Raw genomic sequence first — 17866 nt, 5'->3', positions numbered from 1 at the left:
TATTATCTCAGTGTCGTCACTATTCCCGATGGTCGACACATTGATCCGTGTCTGCAGCTGAACGTCCATGTCCGCTTGTTCCTGGAAAATTGCAGCTGATACCAGTATTTGCCGACGCGGTACGGCACTCCGACAGACCCAGCCCTCTCGCCTTGCCTTGTATGCGGATATATGTGTTGGTCCTACTTTGACCGTCGGCTTTTCCACATATGTACAGCAGCTGTTCTAGATGTCGTATTCGGATAGCGGCAGGCGTTTTAAGGGAGATCTGTCTCTGTCCTCGCTGTATCACTTGCTCTTGAATCCTTCGAAACTAGGACTCAACCACCCTAGCAAGTTTGGCATTCTCTCACAAGATTGAAGAAGCAAAGCTCCCAAAGGATGCCTACGAACAAACGAGTGAGTGCTAGCTGGCTAAATGGGCAAACCCAATGACCCTTCGAAATACACATACTCACCATGGCCTGGTAACCATCTAGGTCTGGGCACGATTTGTCTCGTTTGTCAGCGATGATGGCAAGATATATGCTGGTGAGCCTGTTGATGCGGAGATTGATGGTAAGCACCACATCATAGAAGCCCAAGAGAGGAATACTTGCACGCTGCTGACGACCAGATCATAGTTGGACTCGCTGTAAAGGAGGGTAAAGTAGTCAAGGCCCGAGTGCTCAGTTCAAGCTCGGCTCTTGACGAGGGAGCAAAGTTCACGGGACAGGAGCGCCCAGTGAAACAGGTACGTCTCCATCCTCGAGACCAGCAAGGAACAAGTACTCATTCATACGAACAGATACTGGCAGTCACAGCAGAGCAAGTTGGAAGCATCCGATGCATCGGCGTGAACTACAACGACCATGGCGTAAGTACCATCTAGCGGCGAGGGACAACCAGTGAGGGAGAGAGCGCAAAATCGAGACTGCTGACAGGGTATTACACCCACCCACAGGCTGAGCTCGGCTATGCTGTTCCACCGGTGCCAATTGTGTTCATCAAGCCAAACTCGGCGTTGAATGACCCCAGTGCACCCATCATCATCCCGAATTTCGTGGCAGATGCGGATTTCGAGGTCGAACTATGCGTGGTGATCGGCAAAGAAGCCAGGAACGTGACCGACGACGAGGCCCTGGACTATATCCTTGGATATTCCACTTCCAACGACGTAGCTGCGCGGAGGGCACAAACAATCACCACCCAGTTCTGCCATGGAAAGGGGTTCGACACCTTTGCTCCCGTCGGACCAACGTTGGTGCATGCAAAGGCGATTCCCAACCCACAGATCCTGGAAATGAGGACCACTTTGAACGGGGAAGAAATGCAGCACACGACCCTCGATACCATGATCTTCCCCGTAGCGAGGATCGTCTCGCATTTATCTCAGGTAAGCTGCAGCCAGAGTGTTGTACAGGCGAACCGGAAAATAACTTTCCACAGGCCACGACCATACCCGCAGGGACGATCATCATGACGGGCACTCCTGGAGGAATCGGACACTCGCGAACCCCGCCCCAGTATCTGAAGGAAGGAGACGACTTGAGACTGTGGATTAGCGGTGGTCTCGGAACGCTCACCAATCCTATTGTGAAGGACAAGTCTTCGAGTCGCTTTGACAACGGACTGGCTGAGAGGAATGGCAAGGCTTTGTGAGTGGATGCGGAAGTTGCTTCTACTTACAGGGTCAGGGGGCACTCTGAAGCTGTATATCTTCCTAAGTTGACTTTTTTGTAACCCTCATTGGAATGAGACCCTGCCTTGAATGATCTCTGCTCTTTGGGTTTACCAAATGCTGTAGTTGCCTGCTCTTGCAACAACACCATGTCACGACGCCGACGACGACAATCACCACTAAAGCCAGAACCACGACAATAACAATAATGTCTGCTTTGGAAAGGCCATGAGCCTTCGGTTTGCTCTCCGCAGGACTTACGGCACTCATACTACCAGGATATATATTGATAATAAAATCCATCCTTGCTTTATGAACTAACTTGTGCTTAAGCAGTAGCTAGCTCGGTACTCTGTATATCTAGTCTGCTTTATCAGCCGTGAACATCTCGGTCGTGAGCGCGTTCGGATTCCCCCTGGCCTCGCGACTCTCAGTCCCGTAGAACGCCGGAGATTTCTTCCCAGTCAGATCATCCCACATCGCCTTGGTGATATGAGTCATAGTCTTACGACCTTGCCATAGAGGGAAGACGCCCACACAAGCAGTAGTACAGAATATCCATATGAAGCCGACCACGACCCAGCCTACAGTCTGTCAGCCGCGCCAGTAGCTCCCACCAGACCAGTTGAAACATACCTGTGAAGAAGGGTTTGCTGAAGATATAGCCGGATCCGTACAGTGGCATTGGCCAAAGAATGAGGAAGCATAATGTCATTACCACCGTCATGACTCTGGCAATTTTCGCGGCTCGATTGAGATGAGCTTGTTCCTGCTCGTCGTTGGTGAAATCGACATGTGCATGAACCACCTCGGGGTCGATGCTGGAACGTCGGATGAGTTCAGAGTCATCTCCACGACGAATGGTCTTCATTGATTGCCAGTCGTAGTTCTGACGTCCGAACGAGTACGTTAGGACAGGGACGAAGATGAGCGGACTTAGTAGTGCGGTAACATTCCCAGCCAACATTGGGTAGTTACTTCCGGTACACGCAATCGTAAGCTCGCCACATTCTCGTCTCGCAGTAACGAGCCATGCGGTAAGCGAGCAAGCAAGTCCAAGCACAGGGGAAACCGCGGCGGCGATCCAATTCTGATCCTTCCAGGTTAGTGTCAGGGTAGCTGGAATGACCGCTGACGAAATGATGCAGCCCATCATAAGATATAGATAGCCCATGCCAACACCGGCATAAAAAAGGCCAATTCCGAATCCAGCCATAATCAGAGCATAGACAATACAACTGAGGTGAGACATCCTGATGAGGAACTTGCCGTTAGCATTTGGATTGATATATGTCTGATATATATCGTAGGTGAAAATCGAGGACACCGCAATAAGTTCTGAAGAGTATGCCGAGGTGACAGCAAAGAAAATGAGCAGGAAGGACGCTGCTGCACCTCCTGAGCCAAGTAGAGCCTGTGAGGCGTATGGTAGGACAAGGCCTGCTGAAACTTCGGAAGGGGGAATTCGTTCTGGGAAGGTCGGGAAAGATGGAGAGTTCTCTAGCGCCAGTGCTGCAAGACCCATGGTGGTAGCACATAACCAGGGAATGGCGAACCATGAAAGACCTGAGTACAAGTCAGTGGAAGTGACTTGTGTCCCGCTCTGCATAAACTGACCTCCCATAATGTAACCTCAGTGTAGATGTTAGTATTGCGTATTCCATGGAACTTGCAAGACTTACCTGGCAAAGCGTCCACAGGAGAGGCAGCGATTGCCTTATTGTAGTAGCCATTGTCGAGGAAGACAGTACCAAAGTTTCCTACGATGTTGATGACGAAAAATATTGCGCCACCATGACTCCGCATGGTGAGGTAGCTTCCTTCTCGATTTCCATCAACAGGGTGTCGTGCAGAAGCTTCAACCAGCAGGTCCCATACTCTGCCAGGAGACCCTAGCTCTTCATTCGTTGCATAAGCTGAAAAGCTGAAGAGTATTATAATCACCAGAACAACAAGGCCGTGAGTCCAGTCAGAGAGGAGGGTTGCCTTCAATCCACCGAAGATTGTGTAAAGAACGACCCCGAACGGCAATAAAAAGCTACCAGCTGCGGTTGGGACACCGCTCAAGGATTCAACGACGGCACTATATGCCAAAAAAAGTTAATTTCGATTTCTTTCCACGGCCTTGTATTTGGGATTGTTTCTAATTCATTGAAAAGACTCACCTGCCGCCCGTGACGAGCATTGCCGTGACCAAGATGTTTGTCATCAAACCAAAGGTAAGGAAGACCAAGTGTGTAATCTTGCCATATCGGGCACGGACAGCTTCAAGAAAGGTATGTGCATTAGGTGCACGTCTCTTCAATCTGTGGAAGAAAGGTCAGCCGATGCCGTGGAAGTGACCACTCGTAGTAAGTACTCAATAGCCAGGGTTGCGAAAAGAATAATCTGAACTGTCGCCCCCGAGGCGTACCAAAAAGGACCTGAAATCCCATAGTTGTATGCAACCCCGGAAGATTGCAGCAATGTCGCGGCCCATGTCCAACTGCTGACGACTGCGCTAGCCACCAGACCTGATTTGACAGTACGCCCGGCGGTATTGAAGGCTTCCGATGTTTGAACCTCGTTGTGGTACCGTTTCAATGCCCACGTGGCAACGATCATAAACAACGCAAAAGCAATCCCCAAACCTATCAAGATTCCGTAGCCGAAAGCCTCGCTCAACGGCGGGGAGACTGAAGATGCGTCTGCCATGGGGGGAGGTCACTTGTACTGATTCGACACCGGAATAGATCGATCGAATGTCTGGAGTGCCTTCGACCACCGGAGCGGGCACCGGTTCTTTTATTTCTGGTCATGATCAAAGTGGGAGGTACCTTAAGATTCGATTCTCGGAAGTCAGCTTCAATGAATCGCAGTTGAGATAAGACAGTTTGTGTTACGTGAATCTCAGTCCCTGCGCAGGAGATAGTGAAGCAAGGAGCTCGCTCAATGATGATAAGAGTACACGTAATATACATGGCTGAGCATCCAATTTCTTGGGTTTCATATTCAAGAGCCATTCAAAAAGCGATGGTGAGAGAACAATGGAGCATACAAGGCCACTGGTCGTCTTGGAGACATCTTGGAATTAGTTCTTTTTGTCTTGGCTATAGAATTCATCCCGTCCACACGATATTGAGCCTCCACCCCAAGATGCAAAAACAATATGACGAGAAAAGGGCAAAAATGATGCCACAGCATATCTGAAAAGACCCAAAATCGTAGAAAACAGTCTCTTCTTCGGTGTTCTTATTATCCAACGTATACTGGAGGTAGAGATGTTAGGTGTACCAACCTGGTGGAGTCCCGATATCAAAACCGACTGTTCAACTGCCCATATCAGCGCCGTGTGTGTGTTCCTAACCCAATTCCTTCGAAACACACCTGTAACCAAATCCGTCGAAGACGCTTGGCTGATTCCGATCTCCATTGGCATTTTGATATGGGCCCATCTCCTGCGGATGCCCGCTATCACTCTCCGAATCCATTGATGCGGTGTAAGCAAGGGTCCTAGACCTTCTCATCCTTGTCAGTATGCCTCTATGGCCCCAATGATCGTCAAGCATCACAAAATCTTTGTTCTTCCGGGGAATCGATGTGGAGTATGTGCATTGGCAAGATCGACGAACCCTAGAGACACGTGTATGTGGTATGACGACTTGTGGGCTGTCCCAACGCGAGTAGGACTGGCTGGTTTGTGACGTTGTTCGAAGTTGCATTCTGGCCAAATAGCGTACGCTTGGTCCCGACGATTTGATCGACACTCCAAAGCTCGATGCCACCTGTCTCGTCGCCGGAAAAAGAGGACAAGTCTTCTCAGAAGTCTCAACGGCTTGTCGTTGTTCTGCTTATAAGGAGGAAGTTATATCTTGAAGAACGGCGACACTGCCACCATTCGCGAAGACATTACATCCCCAGTAATTCACCTTGCTTCTTGACTACACGGCAATGCCACGACGTCTGCGATATCTTCAGGGTTGACGAGTCTCGGCATTTCCTTGGCACCGAGCTGTTGGAGCTCGGGAGTCTCAGTCAAGCCTGTCAAGATACTGTTTGCCGTTGTCCCTGCCACGAATGCAAATTCATCGTGTTTAACACCAAAATTATTGGAATAACAACGAGCCATGGACTCGTTCGCACATTTGGTGGTTGCATACATAAGGCTGTATAGGCAGTTAGTGAAAGCATCTGATGTGGCTGTGGGAGATCAATAGGAGTCACGCTTCCGACACACACCTGGTACTTTCAGCAGATTGGATGAAACCATTTTCGATCAATGAGCTCATCAATGATCATCGTCGGCGTCTGAAGACTGCCCATGATATTTATGGTAGCAGAACCGAGAAGAAGAGAGAAAGATTCAAGCAAGGCAGCTTAAAATTTTGTCTTCTCAGACTACACGAAGAAGATTTGTAGGAGGCTCGGTCATGACAACTGCAGCGACATGATCATACAGCTTCTATACAATCAAGATTCGCCTGTATACCGGACAAGGCTACGCTGTATGCACGAGTGGGCGCACCAGCGGAGACTAGCATCCCTAAAGCCGAGATGAGGACATCATAGCTACGATGATCTATATAGTGTCCTCTTTGTGATAGATGGACAATTCGACTAGAGCAAAGACTCAGACAACTTCGGCAGTACAACAGGCCTCCCTGTAAACAAGATACCTTGGTGATTTCGAGCGGACAATTGAAGCGCAGTGAAGGGCAAGTGTCTCTATGAGATGCCCTCCGGACTTTGGCCCCGAAGCTTAGACATAAGCGGCGGTTATATGTCAGGGAGATAACTAAGGCGATATAAATACTATCCTATCCCACCTTAGCCTCCCACCACACGGGATGAAGTAGGCGGCCGCTTGTCTTATACCTACAGCATCTCAAATTATTACAATTGTTTTCTCTCTACCCTAATCTTGGGACGTACTATACGTCGAAATTGAGCAAGTCCTCGAACAAGAAGCGATTACAGAACCCTGCCTGAGGTGGGAACAGCTCAGGTATTTGGTTGAGATTTTGGGCGTCCATATCAACAGCGGCAGCAGTTATAGACTGCGGCTCGATACTCTGAATACCATCGGTAGCTGTAGTGGTAACCGCTAGGGACTTGAAAATGTCGGTCATCTTGATGTTTTGTGGAGGCCAGGTTAGATCTGGTGGCTGCGCTTCTCTTTCGTTGATCAATGCAGACAACAAACTGGCGCCACGGACGGCGACGACGCTGGTGTCGAATTTTTGCAAGAGGGCGATACATTCCAGCACGAGATCGCGGTGGGTTTGGTATTCAGGGTCGGACGATGACTGACGGTGAAACATATCTAAACATAATATGATTCCGGCCGCCACACAAAAAGCCTTGTCGACCCAAATAATAGGACCGTTGTTATCGATTTGTTTGGCTTCATTTAGGATTGTTTTCGCCGCGGCCACGCATGTTATACGGGTGATGGAGTAGGCTGGATTGATGAAACTCGGCCGAATAAACTGTCGATGGATCATGATGATCTTGTGGGCGAAGCAGATGGTCAGGCTCCGCCGGGCCCAGCGCACCCACTCCGGCCAGGTCGGGTCGATGGGTTCGACGACATGGAAGTACCGTGGCATGCCTTGGGTGGCCAGCGTGCGCATCCTGACGTCGAATTCCAAAAGCTGCTCATATTTGGTGAAGGCCGTCGTCGCCCGTAGCATGGCCTCGTGATGCGTAACCATCAACTTTGCAATCTCAAAAAGGTAGTTTCCATAACTGATATACGTCGGAAACGTCGCCGGGATGGGATTCATGGTCAAATGGTCGCGACTCGAGGGTTTTGTGGTGGTAAAGTGCAACGGGTTGATGCAGTGGCTTTCGGCGAACGGTAACGACATCCAATCCTGGACGCATAACTGTGACCATAGTCTCCGGCCAATTTCTCTTTGTAGCAGCGTATGTCGCTGCTCTTCAGACGTTGTAGGCAAAATCTGCTCCAATGTCGGATTGTGACAGAGCCGGTCCAGCCCCAAACTCTGGGCGATTTTCAGGGCGGCGCCTAACAACACTGACAGTTCGGAAGATCGACCGAGGGAATGCGCCGACATGGTCAATGTGGCGATGGCATGAACCGAGTAAATACTGTGGTTGGTGGTGTATTCGGCGAGACCCAGACAGGTAATGGTTGCTTTGTACCACTGCGTCGCCAACTTGACGGCCTCGCGTTTCGAAAAACCCCATTGCTCGAGTTTGCGGGTGGTCGCGCAGGTCAAGCTTCCGGCCATGATGGCGAACAACAAAGCCAACCATTGAAGGTCTAGACCTCTGATCACGAGCGAGGAGGATGGTTCTTGTGAGCTCAGAAGGCTGTGCAGCTCATACCGGAATGTCGGACCGTGATAACAACCGTGGTACCAGAGCAAATAACACTCATGGTAGTCGACCAACTTCCAGATGTGGTCGATGCCCGGAAAAAGCATTTGGAGAAATGTCTCTTGGGTGTCAGCCCTCGAGTTGAAACCGAGTCCTGTCGTCGAGACCCATTGACCAGGGGTGGCACCATCATGCCTTTTGTCGGAAGCTAATGGCCGTCGTAGTTGTATGGGTTTCAAAGGCTGGAAAGAATACTGCAAGCGAGGATCACCATTCGCCCAGGCGTAACCTGTCCAGCCGGCGTCCGGACCAGCAATGTCGGCCTCCCCCGTATGTGCTTTTCTTCCTTCGAGCAGACATGAATCGGACATATCAGTCGCTGTTAAAGGAGTGGAAGGTGTGTTATCTGTGAGAGTTCGGTTGCCTGCTATCGCCTTTGGTTTCTTCTTCGGTCGCGATCTGGGATAGATCCGATGGATGGACGGATCGTACTCATTGTCGGGCCATTGTCGGGTGCATTGGTCGGGGACGCCTCGTTTGACACAGCGGCCGCACGGTAACTGGCGGTCGCATTTCTGCCGCCGCAGTGAACATGCCGTACACGTCTCTCTCAGTCGTGTGGGCATATCGGGTAAGAGCGCTGACAATATATGCCAACGAGAATGGGGGACAATAAGAGGATAGGATGTCTTTGCCGTACGAAACCGGACGTACAAAATGGAAAGCAGAGAAGAATTGAGGGTGGGTGTATTTAAGGGACGAACCACAAAACTGTAGGTTGGTGGCAGCCTATAGTGGCACTCGGGGCCAAATTCTACACCCACAAGGAGATAGCAGGCGGGTAGGGCTAGGTGTCAAAACGTAGCCCTAGGCCCGAGTAATAGGGAGCAGCAGGACCACGAGCTGACTTTTCAAAAAGGCAGAATCGCATATAATCCAAACGACTACTTATACTATAATATATTGAATGATTTCGATATTTGCTGGAACAGCTTACGTGAAGAAGCAGAGTGCAACAGTAGAGTGTAGATAGATATATTAGGTATTCCTTAACCTAGAGTCTCCCTACAAGACTCGAAGTATAAGAGGAAGCTTCACTTATTATGCGAGTTAGGTAATTATCTCGGATACCCGGGGCTTCCGGTAGCTCCCGACAATATTGGTGGCAACTCGGTCTATATACTCCGCGTTGCCCGAGTTGATGATTGCTGATTTTCGTACAGCGTGTACTAACGGTTTGTACGCAATACGTCAGAGGAAACCCCTGCCAACAGCCTATAAGTCGCTCTTGGGCGCCAAGCTCTCCAATCGCATTCAGTACGAGAATGTGATAACATCTCACTTCAGTAACATGATAACGTCTTACTCGCATAGCGTTCATTGACTCAGAGGAACGAATTCCAAAGGCCCAGACTGATATCGCATGCCCAGATACAAGGACGGGCGGAGGCTTCCGATGTGACCGAAGTAATGAGTTTCGAAGGCTAACACTCCCTAGATCTTACAGGTTTATCATATGGTATCATGGTGAGGTACGAAGGTGCCAGCCAACCAGCAGGAGATAAACTAAATCATTGTCGACAGACCATGTTAAACATAAAGTGTCCTGTTGCTCCACCCGAAGACTCTTGCAGAACAGGGAGAGCCTTTTACATACCACAATGGCAACCAGCTACGAGGTCAAGCCTACCTTCACAATCCCGACGGTGGATTTAACCAACTATTTCAAGGATCCCCAATCGCCCGAGGCTGAACAAATCGTGCTCCAGATCAGCACAGCATGTGCCACCAGTGGCTTTTTTCAAATCACGGGTCACGGTGTGTCGGAATCACTCCAGGCACGAGCATTTGCGGCGGCAAAAACACTGTTCGCTCTTCCAGACGACATTAAACGTACGTTGGCTGGGAATCCTGGTCGTGGATATGAAGTGATCGGGGCGCAAATTTTGGAGGAGGGGAAAAAGCCCGACTTGAAAGAGGTACGTAATTACGTTCCGGGAAGGTACATCGCCCAGAGAAGGGGGAGAAGGGAATTCGACCTGGCCAAATCAGAAGACAGCTTGATGTTGATGTTGATATTGTTGGAGACTGATAGTTGTGGTTGAATTCGACTCTCTAACCTGATTATGGTATTTAGGGATATTTTATCAACCGTGAAATCCCCAACAACAAACCCCCTTTCCGTCCGTTTCAAGAGCCCAACATTTGGCCCGACTCAAACTTGATTCCAGACAGCGAGTTCAAGGATCCTTTGCTGGAGTATCATGACGCCCTAGCAAAACTTGCAGTCCACATCATGCGTATCCTGGCTCGAGGCTTGTCGGGTGTTGACGCCAACATGTTCAGCGATTTTTACAAGGATCCCATCGCCGCCGTCAGACTGCTCCATTACCCGCCACACCCGCCCTCGGCGGATTCAAGTCTTGTCGGCGCCGGTGCTCATACTGATTTTGGCGCCCTCACGCTCCTGCTGCAGGACGGCCATTCAGGACTCCAGGTGTTGAAAAAGACTCCGGAGCAAGACCAGTGGATCGACGTACCACCGCAAAGCCACGCCTACGTCGTCAACATCGGCGACTTTCTTCAGACCTGGACCGCCGGCACCTACAAAAGCAACGTCCACCGCGTCATCAACACCAGCGGCACTGACCGATACTCTATCCCTTTTTTCTGGGACGGGAATCCCGATTTTGTCATCAGACCTCTCGACGGTTCACTGGGTAAAGGTTTCACGGTGGAGGAACATTTGCTGTCGAGATATGCAAGTTCTTTTGGCTGAACAGGATAGCTTGTTGGATCTATGTTAGCGGCGAGATTTGTTCCAATATGGAATCGCGCAACAGCAACAGGCCTCTTAACTGGCAGTATCAGCCTGCGCGCGTCGAGGGATTCTAAGACCTTTCAAGGTAAACCGACCTCCTGTATAAACTGGCGTACTTCGTCAACAGAGAACAGGGTACTTTGACTGAGATTCATAGACCCTATTGTGGCGCGCATCTACGAACCAACAGACAATCAACCCTTCCTCAATGCAATCTTGAATTCGGTCCTTTCTTTTCTCAAGGAAAAAGAACTCTTTGCAATCAATGCAACCCAAACTGATACGATCAAAGATACTTTCTCTGTGGCTTCGATTTGCCTACTCCCGACTTTTCGCGAATGCGTCGGATAACTTTCCGCGCGGCCTCCTTGATCTGACGTTCGTCTGCCACGACGAGTTTGCCGCCGTCCACCACGATCTGGCCGTCGACCAGCACAGTCTTGACATCGGCTCCCGTGCAAGAGTAGACAACGGTCGTCAAAGGATCGACTCCGCCTTCCAGGATCTGGTCGGGATCGAAGGGACAACACTGCAAGCCCGAGGGGTCTAGCACGATGAAGTCTGCTTTTTTACCCACCTCCAGACTTCCCACTTCCTTTTCGAGACCCAACGCTCTTGCACCGTCGATGGTGGCCATTTGGATAAGTCGCTCCGCCTCCATGAGCGAGGCGTTTTTTCGAGTGCCCTTTTGGATCAGAGCCGCCATTCGCATCTCCTGAATCATGTCGTACGTGTTGGCACAGGGACCACCGTCGGTGCCCAGGCTGACGTTGATACCAGCATCCAACAGTTCTGGAACGGGGGCGATACCCGATGCGATCTTGCAGTTGCAGCTGGGGTTGTGAGCGACGGACACTGAAGGCGCATCGTCACGTTCATGGTTGTTTTTTGAGGTTTGCCCTTGTCGTTGATGTCGTTGCAAAATAGGCACATCCTTTTCCAAATCCAAGTTCACCATGTGAGCCAACACGGTTTTTCGGGTTTCGCCCTCGCCGCCGATCAGGTTGGTGCGCTCACAGAACTCGACAGGAGAACATTTGTAGCTGTCGCGATAAATCCCAAGGTCCGCCGGTGCTTCCGCGCAATGCATGGTTAAGGAGATGTTGTGTTCGGCACATGCGTCTCCGATAGCTTTGTAGGACGCTTCACCCGACCCTCTAGGGGTGCCGGCAGCCATCCAAACGCGAATTCGTCCACCACAGGACTCATGATATCTGTTGTGTGCGGCCAGGGCACTTTCGATAGACATGCTGGAAACATCTTTATCTCTGGCGTCTACTAGTAAACTTGTTGTTTCCACTTTGACCAGTTTGGCCTGAGTCGTCAGTAAGCAAGTTCCATATTAGATAAGTAGAGTGGCGCACCAAACAACCCCTTATACCCATTTCTTCCACCGCACGAACAACATTATCAACCCCACTTCCGTGGGTCAACATGGCTTCCAAAAAACAGGTCGTGCCACTCCTCAACATCTCGGCGATGGTCAGTCTCGCTGCAACATAACCATCCTCGCCTTCATAGTTCGCTTCGAGAGGCCAAATCTTATCGCACAGCCAGGAATGCAACGAAACGTCCTCGGCCAACCCTCTAAGAAGCGACTGTCCCAGATGAGCGTGAGTGTTGATCAGACCGGGCAGTATAATACGCCCAGAAAGGTCGACGATCTCGACGTCGGAAGGAATTTTCCCCAAAAGTTCGGAGCTCTTGTCGATGGCCACAATCCGGTCCGCGTTGACGAGGACGGCACCGTCCAGCCAAATGGTTTGTTGAGCGTCGACCGTGATGACGGTGGCATGGATGAACAACGTCGATCTGGTCTTCATTCTGAGGTTCAAAAGAGGAACTAACCTCTAGAATATTGGGGACTCCTTTTCAGACATACAGTGGACTTTGAACCTGGTTTATATTGTTGCGGGTAGAATTATGGAAGGCTATTGCGGAAATGTCGCTGCTCTCCTCGCCCTCTGCAAAAGTTATCGTACGGAGGAGATTGGGCAGAAGAAAGAGTGTATGGAGGCATCTAGACTCTGAGCGACCTCTGTTTCGTACCAACCACCAGTGGCAAGACAGGAACCTAATCTTGTCGCACCAAGATATGGAGAGATCTCGCCCCAGCTAATGGGGAGATCTCAATCGACTGTGCTGTATCGTGCGCATATCTCGTACGAAAAAACTCTGCCTTTATCGTAAGATAAGGCTGAGCGAGGCTCCTCAACCGACACTGTGTATCAGCCTATCGGAGGCCTACGGTCTACGGATCACCCGTGCGCTCAACTCCGTACCAACTAATCAAAACTCGAAGGACAACTCCTTTGCCCTACTTATCATGGCGTACCCAGTATAGTACGAAAAGTCTGTGCAAAATACTGAGATATGAGAAACCATTATCGATTAATTGATCTTGCCCACTTTGGACATATAAAGGACAGAGCAACTTTCCAGCTTGTGGGCGCCTCAGCATGAATCCCAACTTCTGGAGTTTCTGGACTGTGTAAGGAGCGTTCATATTCACACAAGAACACGCCCTCCCCTTCCCAACCCCCAATAATTGAAAGGACCTCCCAGTCAAGAGAATGGAAGACAAGACGGCTACGGCAGCGGCGGATTCTTCCGTCTCATCTTCATATGAGCCTGCCTCTACTGCGACTGGTGCCGCTGAAGGAGAGATGACTTCGAAGTTCAATTTCCGTCAGACAGCAAGCCGATTCTCCTCGCACATCCGCACCAAGGAAGCGTGGTTCGGCGATTACGACTACTGGTACCTCTTCACGCCCAACATCCCGCCGTTCAATCGCAGGCACAAGGACAAAATGCTGCCCTTTTACGGCCTCAACGACGAGGTGCCCATCTTTCTGACCCTCCTCCTTGGCCTGCAGCACGCCCTGACCCTGATCGGATCCATCGTCTCGCCCCCGCTGGCCGTCGCGTCGGGCGCCTTCAATTTACACCCCGACATAGTCTCGTACCTCGTCTCCGTGGCCTTCATCACAACAGGAATTGCGACTGCGCTGCAGGTCACCCGAGTCCACCTCCGTGGCACGCCCTTCTACATTGGCACGGGTCTCTTGTCCGTCGTGTCCAACACATTCGACATCATCGCCATCGCCTTCTCTTACACCGGCATGCGCTACAAGAACGGCACGTGCCCGGTCGCCGCAGACGGGACCCAGCTACCCTGTCCGGACGCGTACGGCGCCCTCTTGGGATCAATGCTGGTGACCCTGTGGATCCAGATCCTCCTGTCCATGGTGCCCCCGCGACTCTTGAACAAGATCTTCCCCAAGGTCGTCACGGGCTCGCTGCTGACCCTTGTCGGCGTATACCTGATCAACAGCGGCATGCAGAATTGGGCCGGGTCCAGCAACTGCAATGGAGGTACAGGCTATTACGCCCTGTGTCCCAACATCGATGCCCCGAAACCTCTGCCGTGGGCTGACCCGAAGCTCATCGGCCTCGGATTTAGCGTCTTTTTCAGCATCGTGGTCGTCGAACAGTTCGGCTCGCCTATGATGAAGTCGGCCGCCGTACTGATCGGCCTACTTGTGGGATGCATCATCTCCGGTGCCACTGGCTACTGGTCTCGCAAGGACATCGAGAGCGCCCCCGTCGTCACCTTCCTTTGGGTCCACACCTTTAAACTGTCGGTGGACGGGGCGTTGATCTTACCTTTGCTCATCATGTTCATCTGTGAGGGTGTCAGCTGCATGCCCGACATCTTGGCCACCGCCGAAATTTCCGGTGTCGATGTTGAGGGCACCGAGTTCAACAGCCGCATCCAGGGTGGCATTCTTTGTGATGGAATAGGCAGCCTGATCAGTGCCCTGGGCACGGGTCTTCCCATGGTTTCTCAAGCCGGTAACAACGGCACCATTGTGCTCACCGGATGTGCTGTGAGTTTTACTTTCCTCCATAAGCCCCCCTGCGAGATAACGTGTCGTCATCGTTCTTTTCATGAGTGCTGACCAGGAAACCTTTACAATAGTCTCGACGAGCAGGCTGGACAGCTTCCGGCTTTCTCATCCTTATGGGATTTTTTGGCAAATTCGGTGCCGTCTTCAGCGCCATGCCCCCATCCGTGCTTGGAGGAATGCAGGTTTTCTTGTATGGCACCATCGCTGTTGCAGGTATTCGAGTCCTAGGAATGGTTCCGTTTACTCGACGAAATCGCTTCATCTTGACTGTCGCCCTCGGCCTCGGTTTCGTCGACATTGTCACTCCCACCTGGTTTGACAAGATTTTGGATTACAGCGGGTCAAACGTCCAGCTTCAAGGATTCGAGCAAGGGCTGAACTTGATTGTCGAAACGCCGTTCATCCTTGCTGCCGTGATTGGAGTATTTTTGAACCTGGTTTTGCCAAAAGACAAGAGTGCCATGGATGCCATGGCTTTCCGGAACTCGAAGGGTGAACCCGTCGCTTTACCTCAGGTGGAGGAGTAAAAGGACGACAAAGATGGGATGCTGGCCCTTTTGATTATTCTTTTATGCTGGCAGTCGTGATATATTTCGATGGCAGAGGTAAATGAGACATATATCCATGCTTCATAGTCTGACCGAATCAACGATTCCATACCAATGATGAAAGCATCGAAAGTTCCGGCGGGACCCTTCGCTCGCGAAGTTCAGTCAGCCAGCCTCCTCGGCCATACACTGATCCATGTTTCGAAACCCACTGCCGATCTCGAATTCAATCTTGAGAAATCTCGGCAACTGGAGAGCACCATGACCTCCATTCTAAATGTTCTCCCAGGCGAAGACTTGATCACCATGCTCTGCACACTGTGGGGCGATGGGAATATGCAGCAGGCTAGAAAGATCCTTGAGAAGAGGCACGTCGCACCAGGAGCTGACGAGCCACACTGAAGAATGCGCTGCTATTTTTCCACACTCGCAACAAGGCGCAATACGACAGTTCCAAGATCAGCATGACATGGATTGCTCGGAAAGGGCACTTGACTGTTACTGTGACTTTGTCGCTAAACGAGCAGCCAAGTATACATTGAAGCTGGCGTCGGTGAACCTGGACCGCTTACTCCATATGCCAACTATCAAGCATTCTTGGTGCACTGCCGCTTATCACAGGACGCAAGCAATGGTCAGAGTAACATCCGGCACAGCCTGAGCCTGATGGAAGAGATATTGGCTTCCTTTGCTCAGCGATGGGGTGTTGCAACTGAACAACCCTCTCGAGTCTGACATCCAGCTCTGGGGTTTTCGCTAAGCGTAAACCTAGGCAAGCTGTATTGTCAACTCCGTGGTGCTGCTTTTGATTGAAGAGGACAGTGGGAGCTGGTAAGCTCTGATGCTGGATACCTTAGCGCACACTGATGAGGCATTTGGTAGCTCATTGACCTCTTGGCCCAGTTCAGCGTCAGATATACCTATATACCCTAACTTCTGCGGCGGCGTTCATACAGTATACTACCTAGCTTTTGAGACAAAGCGTCACCGATGCCTCCGCCTGCCGATGATTATGTCTTACCTGATATTGACAGGGGGAGCTTGCATTTCTTACTAGTCTTAGAAAGGCTTAAGTGGCCTTGTCGGACCAACACTAATACTTTTCAGCTCCTTCGGCATTTCCCCAGGTTTTTCACGAGCCGATGGGGGACATGTTCTGGTGCGGAGCAAACCCCAGTCTATGTGGGGGACAGGTATAAAAGAGGCACCTGCATCCAAATTAGATCTTCAAGTCAGGACAAGTCTTCACTACAATCTATTTGAAATCACTCCTGGTTACACAGCTCAAAGTCTGCAACTGAAACAATTTCGTCTTGCAGCTTTGTCCAAGAACATTCACCCGGGATTCGTGCAATCGAATATTTCCCCTCAGCAAAATGGATGCCGGCACGAGTCACTTGGAGGTTTACACCCAATCGAGCTCCGAAAAAGGTCTCTCCTCGGTCACTACTTTAATTGTCGGTAGTAAAGCAGCAGTGATCATTGATCCTCCTTTCTTGGTTCCAGATGCAAAAGCGGTTGTCTCTATGGCCAAATCCAAAACTTCCAAACCCGTGGTGGCAGTCTTTGTTACTCATCACCACCCAGACCATTATTTCTCGGCGAATCCTATTCTCGAAGCATGGCCTGAAGCCAGATTTCTCGCCCATCCTTACGTGCGTGCCGGTATTGACCGAGAATATGATGAAAAGGTGGTCTATTGGCCAACGGTGTTCGGTCAAGAAAATGTCCCAGCTAAACCAAAGAAACCCGAAGTCTACAACTACTCCTTCTTCATCCTCCCAGATGACGAAGCAAGCCCAGTTGTCCTCCTTGGGCCTGTCCAGGGTGACTCTGTCGACCATACCCTATTTTGGCTGCCTCGAGAACGAATTATCATCACTGGTGACGCGGTGTACGCTCGCACGACACATGCGTGGGTGGAAGAAGTTGAAACGCCAGAAATTCTAAACGCATGGAAATTGACATTGCAACTCATTGAGGCGTTGAACCCAGTCAAGATCATTACTGGGCATATCGAAGCTGGAAACGACTTTGACAAAGAGAAGGACCTTGCGCATATGCACAAATACCTGGAGCTGTTCGAGGAAAAGATCACGAATGCTAAACAGACGCCGCAAGTCCAGGAGCTTTTCGAAACGTTCAAAAATTCATTTCCCCAGTGCTCGAAAAACCTTGATTTCTTCCTTGGTCACCTAAGCAATCAGTTTGGGGAAGGAGGAGAGAAGTGGGAGGAGAATAGAAAGCATCAAGTTGAAAACCGAACGAGTGATATACTGGAAGGATTTCTCTTAGGAAGGAAATCGACCAAGTAAACGACATACTATTCTGTAACAAGATCAAACTATTCACAAGTGTCTTGAATTCATCACGTGGCGGTTAAAGGTATACAATAATGTCGTTGCAGTAAGTGGGAGGGTCTGCCTTCTAGAAGTATAGAACCTGCATAATTAGGTGTGAACCCAGCTTTGTACTGCGTATATAGTATCAATAACTCACATCAAAGGCGCAGCGGATGAATTTGTAGCTTGTTGCTATATATGACTAGGTACCCTTCACCACTTTGTACTCTCTCCGACGGCCAATATACGACCTCTCTACC

General features: G+C 50.4%; 7 protein-coding genes across 7 annotated transcripts; 4 read left to right on the top strand and 3 right to left on the bottom strand.

The window, feature by feature from the left end:
- Positions 1-381: 381 nt before the first annotated feature.
- Positions 382-1641, top strand: A1O1_08244 (uncharacterized protein; the record flags this gene model as incomplete). Its single annotated transcript, XM_007729106.1, has 6 exons — positions 382-399; positions 480-558; positions 624-733; positions 788-856; positions 944-1375; positions 1429-1641. 6 exons carry the CDS (start codon positions 382-384, stop codon positions 1639-1641), a joined length of 921 nt encoding a protein of 306 aa, XP_007727296.1.
- Positions 1642-2020: 379 nt separating this feature from the next.
- Positions 2021-4354, bottom strand: A1O1_08243 (uncharacterized protein; the record flags this gene model as incomplete). Its single annotated transcript, XM_007729105.1, has 5 exons — positions 2021-2244; positions 2297-3250; positions 3343-3743; positions 3826-3966; positions 4020-4354. The coding sequence occupies 5 exons, from the start codon at positions 4352-4354 to the stop codon at positions 2021-2023; spliced, it is 2055 nt and encodes a 684-aa protein (XP_007727295.1).
- Positions 4355-6570: 2216 nt separating this feature from the next.
- On the bottom strand, positions 6571-8610 carry A1O1_08242 (uncharacterized protein; the record flags this gene model as incomplete). Its single annotated transcript, XM_007729104.1, has 1 exon — positions 6571-8610. The coding sequence occupies one exon, from the start codon at positions 8608-8610 to the stop codon at positions 6571-6573; it is 2040 nt and encodes a 679-aa protein (XP_007727294.1).
- A 1035-nt stretch (positions 8611-9645) lies between these two features.
- On the top strand, positions 9646-10763 carry A1O1_08241 (uncharacterized protein; the record flags this gene model as incomplete). Its single annotated transcript, XM_007729103.1, has 2 exons — positions 9646-9963; positions 10122-10763. The coding sequence occupies 2 exons, from the start codon at positions 9646-9648 to the stop codon at positions 10761-10763; spliced, it is 960 nt and encodes a 319-aa protein (XP_007727293.1).
- A 328-nt stretch (positions 10764-11091) lies between these two features.
- A1O1_08240 (uncharacterized protein) lies at positions 11092-12628 on the bottom strand (the record flags this gene model as incomplete). Its single annotated transcript, XM_007729102.1, has 2 exons — positions 11092-12120; positions 12170-12628. The coding sequence occupies 2 exons, from the start codon at positions 12626-12628 to the stop codon at positions 11092-11094; spliced, it is 1488 nt and encodes a 495-aa protein (XP_007727292.1).
- A 750-nt stretch (positions 12629-13378) lies between these two features.
- Positions 13379-15243, top strand: A1O1_08239 (uncharacterized protein; the record flags this gene model as incomplete). Its single annotated transcript, XM_007729101.1, has 2 exons — positions 13379-14695; positions 14788-15243. 2 exons carry the CDS (start codon positions 13379-13381, stop codon positions 15241-15243), a joined length of 1773 nt encoding a protein of 590 aa, XP_007727291.1.
- A 1397-nt stretch (positions 15244-16640) lies between these two features.
- On the top strand, positions 16641-17579 carry A1O1_08238 (uncharacterized protein; the record flags this gene model as incomplete). The annotated part of the gene is made up of 1 exon (XM_007729100.1): positions 16641-17579. The coding sequence occupies one exon, from the start codon at positions 16641-16643 to the stop codon at positions 17577-17579; it is 939 nt and encodes a 312-aa protein (XP_007727290.1).
- Positions 17580-17866: the final 287 nt, after the last annotated feature.

Source organism: Capronia coronata, assembly GCF_000585585.1.
Source record: "Capronia coronata CBS 617.96 chromosome Unknown acBCG-supercont1.7, whole genome shotgun sequence".
Classification (NCBI taxonomy): domain Eukaryota; kingdom Fungi; phylum Ascomycota; class Eurotiomycetes; order Chaetothyriales; family Herpotrichiellaceae; genus Capronia; species Capronia coronata.
This window is presented reverse-complemented; position numbering and strand designations above follow the sequence as displayed.